This window comes from Littorina saxatilis, linkage group LG17, assembly GCF_037325665.1.
Source record: "Littorina saxatilis isolate snail1 linkage group LG17, US_GU_Lsax_2.0, whole genome shotgun sequence".
In the NCBI taxonomy this organism is placed as follows: domain Eukaryota; kingdom Metazoa; phylum Mollusca; class Gastropoda; order Littorinimorpha; family Littorinidae; genus Littorina; species Littorina saxatilis.
Window position 1 is genome coordinate 62,872,601 of NC_090261.1, and position 12,687 is coordinate 62,885,287.

Here is a 12,687-nt window from a genome sequence, read left to right on the forward strand (position 1 = left end):
TTCCGCCATTGCCGCTATTCCCATACCGCCCGATACCGCCCCTCGCCGGTGTAGCGTCTGTTTCGGTTGTTTGCGGTTGTTGTGCGCGAGCAGTAGTAATAAGACGGTTGCAAATGCATTGTGGGATTGTCTCACTTCCGCCTTGTTTTTTCCCATGTGCTTTCGATCTCTGTGAGAGTTACAATCGATCTTTTTTCACCAAATCTTTTGGGCGCTTGGTGCCGACATGGATTCAGATGACAGTGATCCTGATTTCATGACTATGCTTGATTATCTCCACGAAAATAGACATCAATTAGAAGATTCTGGCTTCAACATCAGCATTTCTGTGAACACTGCTGATCTGACCTACTTTGATCGTTCAATGAATATCAACAAGTGACAGCGAAACGGATGATATACCGGAGCAACAAGTAAGCGTAATTTTTCAACTTTATTGACAGGTAAACAGGTAGATAAATCATGATAACACTGCGACATACATACCACCAAGAAGAAGAACACATACTCTTTGAAGTTTGATCCCTATCCAATAACATACCAATTTTTTTTATCAATCTGACAAAGAGAAACTGAGTAATAATAATTAAAACACGCATACCCGTTTTTGACCGTCTCTGCTCAAAATAACTTGGGAGCTGAGGGATTCTACAGAACAATAAACTTGGTAGTTAAAAGGTTAAAGTACTAGTTCATGCAGGTGTCACACACCCCACGTCGTCACCACTCGAGTATAATCATAAATATAACAGATGACTTGGTGGTAAGAAGGGTGCAAAAGACATGGTGCAACTTAGCTTTTTGCCACTGAGTGGGCGGCCCGTGATTAGTCTATAGTCTCCACAACTGCTCCGTCGAATGTAGTGCCGGCTGGCGTGGCAACGAAGCAGGGAACAGTGGAGACATCAGGCGCCTCACTCAGTCGCTGAAGGTCCTCCCGTAGTCTACCAGAAAAAGTAAGAGTTGTAGCTGGTAGGACGGCGACAGCGACAGCAAATCACCAGTACATCAGGTTAGCAGGTTACATCAATGCCGCGGACGACCTGGTTACAGCATCCCGCTCAGCATAGCACGTAGTAGATATACGTAGGCAGTCGGAAAACAGCCAGCAAAAGAAGGCTGCAACAAAAAGCATCGGTGCACTAAACATGCCACGCTACCCCTCACACACCACCTTTAAACATGGCACCTTTACATATCTCATCGAGCACGTGGGCCTGCACAAACGACTGCTTTGCAAACAGGGAAAGTATACCCGCTTGTTGCAGCCGTGGCTTAGACTTCCGTGCTCAGCCATAGGCAGCAACACGGTTTCTGACCACCGAGGTTAACAATTATTGAGCCCGGTTCTACCGGGATGGGTGACCGTTTGGAACACGGGCCTGGCAGGCAATCTCTTTGTACACAAAGAGAGATAAGGACATAGCTAAGTTGGTCCTAAATCAGGAAGATTATCTGAGGTCCTCGACTCCACCTTCTGGTGATCTGAGGATGGTTTTTTATCTACTTTACCTGCGCGACATTCCAGTACGCGGCAGGATGGTACAAAGACCCTACCAGCGATGGTAGCAGCAGGGCAATTGTTGCCTAGCTCATAGGTGAGCATCCCACCACCTTAATTAGCAATCTGGTATATGTGAATTGGGATAAGATATGTAATTTAATCGAAAATTGTAATGGTAAACTTTCATTTGATTAATATACTTACCCAATTCACATACTGAAGTCCCTCCCGCCTACCCCGCTTTAGTTCCCCTAAAAATAATAATGGGGCGCTTTGAGCGAATGATTACAAGATGGCGGCGAGAGCACGCGTGCGCAGAGCACGCGTGCGCAGAGCACGCTGGGGGGTATCCTTGTCATGACGTCATCATGTGACTGTCAAGGCTGTTCTATTTTTGAGTCACTTGAGAAAAAGTGACTCTATGTAATCGGTCAGTGTTAGTCTGTCCGGCCGGCCGTCCGGCCGGCCGTCCGTAGACACCACCTTAACGTTGGACTTTTCTCGGAAACTATCAAAGCGATCGGGCTCATATTTTGTTTAGTCGTGACCTCCAATGACCTCTACACTTTAACGATGGTTTCGTTGACCTTTGACCTTTTTCAAGGTCACAGGTCAGCGTCAAAGGAAAAATTAGACATTTTATATCTTTGACAAAGTTCATCGAATGTGATTGAAACTTTGTAGGATTATTCTTTACATCAAAGTATTTACATCTGTAGCCTTTTACGAACGTTATCAGAAAAACAAGGGAGATAACTAGCCTTTTCTGTTCGGCAACACACAACTTAACGTTGGGCTTTTCTCGGAAACTATAAAAGTGACCGGGCTCAAATTTTATGTGAACGTGACTCCCAGTGACCTCTACACTTTGACGTCTGCTTTGGTGACCTTTGACCTTTTTCAAGGTCACAGGTATGCTTCAGGTATGCATTGTGTTGTGAATAGCAATTTCTTCCTGTCCATCTGATGCCTCATATAATATTCAGAACTGCGAAAGTGACTCGATCGAGCGTTTGCTCTTCTTGTTAGGGTACTTTCCCCCTTACCAGGGTGAGCGTAGGTTTCAGCGTCCTAGCACTAAACTGAAGTAAATTGCTATATGTGAATTGGGTAAGTATATTAATCAAATGAAAATTTACCATTAACATTTTTGATTAATGACTTTGGTCATTAAAAATCTGAAAATTGTAATTAAAACTATTTTTTTATAAAACGATCCAAAATTACTTTTATTTTATTCTTCATCATGTTCTGATTCAAAAAACATATAAATATGTTATATTCGGATCAAAAGCAAGCTCTGAAAATTAAAAATATAAAAATTATGATTAAAATTAAATTTCCGAAATCGTTTTAAAAACAATTTCATCTTATTCCTTGTTGGTTCCTGATTCAAAAAACATATAGATATGATATGTTTGGATTAAAAACACGCTCACAAAGTTAAAACAAAGAGAGGTACAGTAAAGCGTGCTATGCAGCACAGCCCAACCGCTACCGCGCTAAACAGGCTTGTCACTTTCACTGCCTTTTGCACTAGCGGCGGACTACGGTCATTGTGAAAAAAATGCAGTGCGTTCAATTTCATTCTGTGAGTTCCACAGCTTGACTAAATGTAGTAATTTCGCCTTACGCGACTTGTTTTTATTGATGTGTGTTGCATCTGTGTCACAGGAATGCAGAAGAAGAAGTATCTGTGTCACAGTATTGATGTGTGTTGTATTACCCTGTAATGATGTGTGTTGTATGATTGTCCCTATATTGATAAGTGTTGTATCTGTGTCCCTGTAATGATGTGTGTTGTATCTATGTGTCCCTGTAATGGTGTGTGTTGTATCTGTGTCCCTGTAATGATGTGTGTTGTATCTGTGTCCCTGTAATGATGTGTGTTGTATCTGTGTCCCTGTAATGATGTGTATTGTATCTGTGTCCCTGTAATGATGTGTGTTGTATCTGTGTCCCTGTAATGATGTGTATTGTATCTGTGTCCCTGTAATAATGTGTGTTGTATCTGTGTCCCTGTAATGATGTGTGTTGTATCTGTGTCCCTGTAATGATGTGTGTTGTATCTGTGTCCCTGTAATGATGTGTGTTGTATCTGTGTCCCTGTAATGATGTGTATTGTATCTGTGTCCCTGTAATAATGTGTGTTGTATCTGTGTCCCTGTAATGATGTGTGTTGTATCTGTGTCCCTGTAATGATGTGTGTTGTATCTGTGTCCCTGTAATGATGTGTGTTGTATCTGTGTCCCTGTAATGATGTGTGTTGTATCTGTGTCCCTGTAATGATGTGTGTTGTATCTGTGTCCCTGTAATGATGTGTGTTGTATCTGTGTCCCTGTAATGATGTGTGTTGTATCTGTGTCCCTGTAATGATGTGTGTTGTATCTGTGTCCCCAGCTGAAGGAGCGTGATGAGAAGCTAGGAGAGGCGGGAGAGTTGCAACGTTTCCTGGGCAGCCTGGATCACTTTCAGCAATGGCTGTCGCGCACACAGACCACGGTGGCCTCGGAAGACATTCCCAACAGTCTGGCTGACGCTGAGCGCCTGCTCAACCAGCACCAGCAGCTACGCGACGAGATCGATACCTACGCCCCGGAGTACGCCAAGATCAAAGAGTTTGGGGACAAGGTCACAGAAGGTCAAGATGACCCTCAGTACATGTTCCTCAGACAGGTAAGGACGGTTCAATCTACATGCAAGCATGTTTTCCTTTGCTATGTTTCGTTAACACAAACAGGTGTAATGTTTTCCGCTGATCTAATTTCAATTTGTTGAGGTCTTTGTTAACGTGTACAGTTAACTTTGATGTTGAAGTTAGTACAAGACCTTCTTCATGTCCTATACCATCCTTTGGGTGTAAACCATCCCCTAAATCACCCTAGTTCGTCTGGTCCTCTTCTCATATCCTGTAGCATTATGTGCCATTGGGTGTAAACCATCCCCTGAATCACCCTTGTTCTTCTTGTACTCTGTCATCTCCAGTAGCATTATGTGCCATTGGGTGTAAACCATCCCCTGAATCACCCTTGTTCTTGTACTGTCTCATATCCAGTGGCATTATGTGCCATTGGATGTAAACCATCCCCTGAATCACCCTTGTTCTTGTACTGTCTCACATCCAGTGGCATTATATCACCCTTGTTCATGTACTGTCTCACACCCAGTGGCATTATATCACCCTTGTTCTTGTACTGTCTCATATCCAGTGGCATTATATCACCCTTGTTCTTGTACTCTCTCACATCCAGTGGCATTATATCACCCTTGTTCTTGTACTGTCTCATATCCAGTGGCATTATATCACCCTTGTTCTTGTACTGTCTCATATCCAGTGGCATTATATCACCCTTGTTCTTGTACTGTCTCATATCCAGTGGCATTATATCACCCTTGTTCATGTACTGTCTCACACCCAGTGGCATTATATCACCCTTGTTCTTGTACTGTCTCATATCCAGTGGCATTATATCTCCCTTGTTCTTGTACTGTCCCATATCCAGTGGCATTATATCACCCTTGTTCTTGTACTGTCTCATATCCAGTGTCATTATATCACCCTTGTTCTTGTACTGTCCCATATCCAGTGGCATTATATCACCCTTGGCCTTGTACTGTCTCATATCCAGTGGCATTATATCACCCTTGGCCTTGTTCTTGTACTGTCTCATATCCAGTGGCATTATATCACCCTTGTTCTTGTACTGTCTCATATCCAGTGGCATTATATCACCCTTGTTCTTGTACTGTCTCATATCCAGTGGCATTACATTTGGGTATAGGTCCAAGTGAAAGGGCGCTCGCTGTAGCCTCCCAGTAAAGCCTTTTTTCATAACGTATGGTTTGTGTCGTGTCATGACGTATGGTTTGTGTCGTGTTATGAGGTATGGTGTGTGTGTAGTCATGGTGTGTGTCGTGTCATGAGGTATGGTGTGTGTCGTGTCATGAGGTATGGTGTGTGTCGTGTCATGAGGTATGGTGTGTGTCGTGTCATGAGGTATGGTGTGTGTCGTGTCATGAGGTATGGTGTGTGTTGTGTCATGAGGTATGGTGTGTGTTGTGTCATGACATATGGTGTGTGTTGTGCAGACATGGGACTGGTCCAAATTTTATCGGAATTCCGATATTTTCCTTAGCTCACAGACCATTCTTGAGATCGATGCAAATTCGTTGAGAAAAAAGGGGAGGGGGGGTGGTGGTATGAACCGTTCAGCTGAAGCTGTCTGCGTCTGAAGTCAGTGCATTCGCACCCCAGCACTCGCGTGAACCCATAGCAGTATCATGGGTCGCGTTTGATTGGCTGTCGATCTCCGACGATTATCGACTAGAGGCCTAATTATTCACCGATGGCGGTTTGCGGGTTTTGATTGGCTGCCGATCTCCAAACGCCGAAGGTGAAAAAGGTAGCATCATGGCGTCTGGATTCCGTATTGTTTTGTCGGCTGTGGAAGCTCTTACGATTGACGACCAAAGTGTGAAAAACAAATGGAAAGCCAACTGGCTGTCAGAAGAAGTGACTGTCATTATCAACAAGAAAGAAAGGCGCCAGCTCATTGGCGACAGTATCGCCAAGATATCCATTCCCGGTCAGGCCGTGTGCACGTGGTGCGACAACGGCCACTGCGTCGTGAAATACGGACTTGGTGGAAAAAATGTGTTGGTTCTGAAAGTTTTCAAGTAAGTTTTGTGTGTGTGTGATTGTTATAAATTACACTTTTGTTTAAAATGCTAAAACATATTATTCTTGTGGTTTTTATAGCTTTTTAAAAAGGCATGATCTAATTTTTTGCTATCAGGAGAGGCCCCAAAATGGCCTTTATAATTCTAACATTCATTTTCCGACAGGGGGTCAGAACCCCCTACCGGGGCGTTACCCCTGGAACCCAACAGGGGCCTATGCGGCCCCTGGACCCCGGCTTACTTTCCTACTTTTGGAACATTTGCTGGTCTCATGTCTGGTTGTGTCATGACGTATGGTGTGTGTAGTGTCACAAGGTATGGTGTGTGTCATGTCATGATGTATGTTGTGTGTCATGTCATGATGTATGGTGTGTGTAATGTCATGACGTATGGTGTGTATTTCAGCGACTGCAAGCCCTGGATGACGGCTGGCACGAGTTGTTACAGATGTGGGAGAACCGCCAGCAGCTGTTGTCACAGAGCCTCAGCCACCAGGTCAGCTTACTCACTCTCTTTGTTCTTGTCTTGTGTGTGTGTGCGTGTGCGTGTGTGTGTGTGTTTTTTGTGTGGCATTGGTGTGTGTGTGTGTGTGTGTGTTTTCAGTGTTGCCAACAGGGCGGTGATACCAACACTGTGATAGGGTGTCTGAGACACTTACACTGTGATGGGGTGTTTGAGACACAAACACTGTGACGGGGTGTTTGAGACACTAACACTGTGATGGGGTGTTTGAGACACTAACACTGTGATGGGGTGTTTGAGACACTAACACTGTGATGGGGTGTTTGAGACACTAACACTGTGATGGGGTGTTTCAGACACTAACACTGATGGGGTGTTTCAGACACTAACACTGATGGGGTGTTTGAGACACTAACACTGATGGGGTGTTTGAGACACTAATAATAATAATAATAATAATAACGGGCATTTATAATTTATAAGAGACACAAACACTGTGATGGGGTGTTTGAGACACTAACACTGTGACGGGGTGTTTGAGACACTAACACTAATGGGGTGTTTGAGACACTAACACTGATGGGGTGTTTCAGACACTAACACTGATGGGGTGTTTGAGACACTAACACTGTGATGGGGTGTTTGGGACACTAACACTGTGATGGGGTGTTTGAGACACTAACACTGACGGGGTGTTTGAGACACTAACACTGTGACGGGGTGTTTGAGACACTAACACTGTGATGGGGTGTTTGAGACACTAACACTGTGATGGGGTGTTTGAGACACTAACACTGTGATGGGGTGTTTGAGACACTAACACTGTGATGGGGTGTTTCAGACACTAACACTGTGATGGGGTGTTTCAGATACTAACACTGTGATGGGGTGTTTGAGACACTAACACGGTGATGGGGTGTTTGAGACACTAACACTGTGATAAGGTGTTTCAGACACTAACACTGAGATCGGGTGTTTCAGATGTTCCTGCGGGACGCCAAACAGGCGGAGGTGCTGCTGAACCAACAGGAGAATTTCCTGTCCAAGGAGGACGTACCGGTAAGTGGCCACGTTTTACCGTCTATTTTCAGTCCATGTTTCATACATTGCTAGAACACCATTCATCTGTCTATGTTCCACACATTACCAGAGATCTCAACACCATTGTCTGTCTATGTAAACTTGGCCAAACAATGATTGCAACAATTTTCGCACGCTAAGAAAAGCATTAAAACCCAATTATCTTTAGTTGAACTTTATATGCTCGAAAAGGAATGTTCTGAACAGGTAATTGAATGGCCTTTCCATTGGTTGTCAGAAGTGTTTGGTTTGTGCATATTCTGATTTTTTGCAGATTTTAAAATACGGCTTTTGTCAGGTCGATTTTAGGGGTGACCTTGTTTGACAGGCTGTCACGGGATGCCTATACAAAGTACCATCAATCGAACAAATGATATGTACAGCTGACATAATTACCTTTTCGGGCATATATGTTTAACTAAATTAAATTGCGTTTTAATGCTTTTGTTAGCGTGCAAAAATTGTTGCAATAATTTTTTGGCCAAGTTTATATGGGACATGATGCATTTTACTGCCTGTCCTTCCTACCCCCTTAAAGACCATTTTTCGCATGATTACCATAGTAACATTCATACCTTTGCCTCTTACTTTCCCTCTAAACATGAACCTTTTCTCAAAGCAGCTGATTGCTTTTGTATGAGTTTTAAGGTTAGGTTAGGAAGATGGGTAAAGAAGAACGTTTTGAACACTCAGAAGGTAAACAGCCAACAGTGAATGTTATTCTTCCATTTGTCCAAGTTGCATGATTCAAAATTTGAGGTAAGGAAGATGGGTAAAGAAGAACGTTTTGAACAACCTGTTTCATTAACGGTTCAAAGGTAAACGGCCAACAGTGAATTTTATTCTTCCATTTGTTCAAATTGCACGATTCAAAATTAGTAGAACTGTCAGTTCAGTTTTGTGTAATGTTGGATGGTGTAGATGCATAGACAGCACGTGTTTGTAAGAAAGGCGCTGGGTGTTATGTGTGTGCATGATGTTAACATGTTGGTGTGTGCTATCGCAGAGTGGCCTGGGATCGCTTGATAAGCAGGTAACTCATTGCCTACATCCGCTCCACTCTGTGGCTTGTTTCTGTGGTAGTGTCACTTGCACACCTCTTCATCATACTATCCAACATCCCCCCCCTGAAGCTTTGCTCCTGCTTCCCACTGGCAGTCAACGTCGTATAGGAGCTTGGATCTTTCTTTCTTTATTTGGTGTTTAACGTCGTTTTCAACCGTTCAAGGTTATATCGCGACGGGGGGAGCTTGGATAAATTGTCTGTATCCATACACACGTAATAAACATGCAAAATGTTAAACAGTGCTGAAGTATCTATCTATCTATATATATATACGGCTTGTGTGTGTGTGTGTGTGTTCGCGATGCACGGCCAAAGTTCTCGATGGATCTGCTTCAAATTTGGTGGGCATATTCAGGTAGACCCCGGACACAATCTGGTCGATGAAAATTTTCAACACGTGCTCTAAGCGCGGCGCGGTGAACCGATTTTGGTTTTTCTGTAGATCCATTCCCAGTAACTCTTCCTTATCTTCTCCAGTGTTTTGCGCGTTTATCTCCCTTCCTTCGTGTGGCGTCAATCACGTACGGTATTTGCAAGAATACTGAATGAGAAAGAGCTTCTTCAAAATCTGAAGTTTGATCTTCCGATCACAGCTACGGTATCATCCTGAACTCAGGTCAAAATGAGTACGGCTCATTCTCTGAGATAACTGGCGATAGCCGTTGAGCGATGACTGATCAGAATGCTACGGTATGACAAGCAGCTTCAGATATTCCCGTTACTATTTTTAGAAGGTCACTGTCCAGAACGCTTTCCTTGCACCCGTTGTCCTCACTGTAAAAGTGCAAAGGTCGAATCTATTTATAGCCACGCGAAAAATCCACTGTGCCAAGGGAAACAATCTTCGCAATTCAACGACTTTAGGTTGCTGAAGCAGCAGTAGCTTCCCTTCTACTTGAAACCTGCCGAGTTTTCAATATTTGTGTGCAAAATCCCTCCCATCTTCAAAATAAAAAAGAAGTTAGTTTTGTATATGGGGGCCCGGGTAGCTCAGGTGGTAGAGCACTGGACTTGTGATCGAGAGGTCGCTGGTTCGAATCCGGGCGGGGACGGACACAGGTCAACTTTATGTGCAGACCCAGAGACAGTATCCATCTCCCACCCCCGTGTCACCACAATGGCACGTTAAAGATCTTGGACATTCTACCATAAGTGCAAATGGCTGATACCACCTAAACACGCATACATCAAAAGCCGTGAGGGCGTACAAACTCAAATCGTATAAACCAGTTCATGTCCAAAATAGGCAATTAAGACCTGACGGACAATAAGCACCTTAAAATTTACTGTTTTGTATATTGACAGTTTTCATCCCTGCCCCGCATTCATCCCTGCGCCGCCGCCGCCGCCCCCCCCCGCCATCTAGTTATTTGATGAATTGTCAGTATCCATACACACATAATAAACGTGCAAAATGGCACACAGTGATGAAGCATTATTATTTTGATAAAGTTTGTGTATTACGACACACACAGAAAACAGCGTACAGTGCTGAAGCAATATTTGATTAAGTTATTAAAGTGATGGTGTTGACAGCAATGCTGAGTGAGACGTGAAACGCAGAACACAATTGTGTGTTTTACTTGACATTGTGGCAAGAAGTAGGTGCCTGCAAAGAGTATTGCTTTGAGTACAACGGCAGCTCTTAACCTTGACTGTGCATGTGTAAGGTCAAGACCTTGACTGCATGTGGGAGCATCAAAGAAAGCAGAAGGTGGTGCATGGTTGGACCCCCTAGTGACATCCGAGTAGTGACCCCCCTCACCCCTATCACCCCTTTCCCTTCTGATAATGTGACAGCTTTTGTTGGTCCAGAGGTGTGATTCTGTGTTACAGCCTTAGTTGCTTCTGGTCTGACTCCCCGAGGCTTTGATTTCACCGGCCTGCCAAGACCGCTGTACAGGTCCCAAGGTCACACAGGTGTCACAGTTAAAATAGACAACTGGCAAACTTGAAAGTAGAGTTTTTCTGCAGGTCTTTGTAACAAATCTTTGCTTTGAAGTCTGAATGCGAGTCATCTCAGCATTTTCTCTTTTTGCTGTAGTACCATATGTTTTCATTTTGCTATTGTTATTGATATTTGTTCATCATTTTCAAGACATCTTTGTTGTCATTGTCTTTTTAGTTGCAAGGATTGGTGGAAACAATGAGCCCTTGCCTGAGTGCTTTGTGGGGATCTGTTAGTGTAGATCTCAGTGTAGACTTTGTCATTCTGTAGATCTTAATGTGGACATTGTCATTCTGTAGATCTCAGTGTGGACATTGTCTTTCTGTAGGTCTCAGTGTGTACATTGTCTTTCTGTATATCTCAGTGTGTACATTGTCATTCTGTAGATCTCAGTGTAGACATTGTCATTCTGTAGATCTCAGTGTGGACATTGTCATTCTGTAGATCTCAGTGTGGACATTGTCATTCTGTAGATCTCAGTGCAGACATTGTCTTTCTGTATATCTCAGTGTGTACATTGTCATTCTGTAGATCTCAGTGTAGACATTGTCATTCTGTAGATCTCAGTGTGGACATTGTCATTCTGTAGATCTCAGTGTGGACATTGTCATTCTGTAGATCTCAGTGCAGACATTGTCATTCTATAGATCTCAGTGTGTACATTGTCATTCTGTAGATCTCAGTGTGGACATTGTCATTCTGTAGATCTCTTTTTTTTTTTTTTCATACATTTTATTTCCTCTATATACACATAAACACAGCATAACATACATCATACAAGCGCATACACACATACATACCTAGACAAGACACAGACATGGACATTGTCATTCTGTAGATCTCAGTGTAGACTTTGTCTTTCTGTAGATCTCAGTGTGTACATTGTCATTCTGTAGATCTCAGTGTGGACATTGTTATTCTGTAGATCTCAGTGTGGAAATTGTTATTCTGTAGATCTCAGTGTGGACATTGTCATTCTGTAGATCTCAGTGTGTACATTGTCATTCTGTAGATCTCAGTGTGTACATTGTCTTTCTGTAGATCTCAGTGTGTACATTGTCATTCTGTAGATCTCAGTGTGGACATTGTCATTCTGTAGATCTCAGTGTGGACATTGTCATTCTGTAGATCTCAGTGTGGACATTGTCATTCTGTAGATCTCAGTGTGTACATTGTCTTTCTGTAGATCTCAGTGTGGACATTGTCATTCTGTAGATCTCAGTGTGGACATTGTCATTCTGTAGATCTCAGTGTGGACATTGTCATTCTGTAGATCTCAGTGTGGGCATTGTCATTCTGTAGATCTCAGTGTGTACATTGTCTTTCTGTAGATCTCAGTGTGGACATTGTCATTCTGTAGATCTCAGTGTGTACGTCACTCTGTAGATCTCAGTGTGTACATTGTCATTCTGTACATCTCAGTGTGTACATTGTCTTTCTGTAGATCTCAGTGTAGACTTTGTGAATCTGTAGATCTCAGTGTGTACATTGTCATTCTGTAGATCTTGGTGTGGACATTGTCATTCTGTAAGTCTCAGTGTGGACATTGTCTTTCTGTAGGTCTCAGTGTGTACATTGTCATTCTGTAGATCTCAGTGTAGACATTGTCATTCTGTAGATCTCAGTGTGGACATTGTCATTCTGTAGATCTCAGTGTGGACATTGTCTTTCTGTAGATCTCAGTGTGTACATTGTCATTCTGTAGATCTCAGTGTGGGCATTGTCTTTCAGTAGATCTCAGTGTGGGCATTGTCTTTCAGTAGGTCTCAGTGTGGACATTGTCATTCTGTAGATCTCAGTGTGGACATGGTCATTCTGTACCGCCCTGATATGGCCCTTCGTGGTCGGCTGGGCGTTAAGCAAACAAACAAACAAACAAACAAACAAATTGTCATTCTGTAGATCTCAGTGTAGACTTTCATTCTGTAGATCTCAGTGTAGACTTTC

The 12,687-nt window shown here is 43.1% G+C and overlaps 1 protein-coding gene across 5 annotated transcripts in view; it reads left to right on the forward strand.

Moving 5' to 3' along the window:
- LOC138952069 (spectrin beta chain-like) overlaps positions 1–12,687 on the forward strand; it is a 165,459-nt gene that overhangs the window by 83,870 nt on the left and 68,902 nt on the right. For 4 of the 5 annotated variants that reach the window (XR_011451293.1, XM_070323641.1, XM_070323643.1 and 1 more), the window contains exons 22-25: positions 3,905–4,180; positions 6,590–6,679; positions 7,628–7,705; positions 8,733–8,759. Coding sequence is in view for 4 of the 5 variants with exons in the window: in XM_070323641.1 (XP_070179742.1) it covers positions 3,905–4,180; positions 6,590–6,679; positions 7,628–7,705; positions 8,733–8,759 (471 nt within the window). In the remaining variant the exon portion in view is untranslated. The remainder of the gene's footprint in view (positions 1–3,904; positions 4,181–6,589; positions 6,680–7,627; positions 7,706–8,732; positions 8,760–12,687) is intronic. The other variant, XM_070323642.1, reaches the window with a different exon arrangement.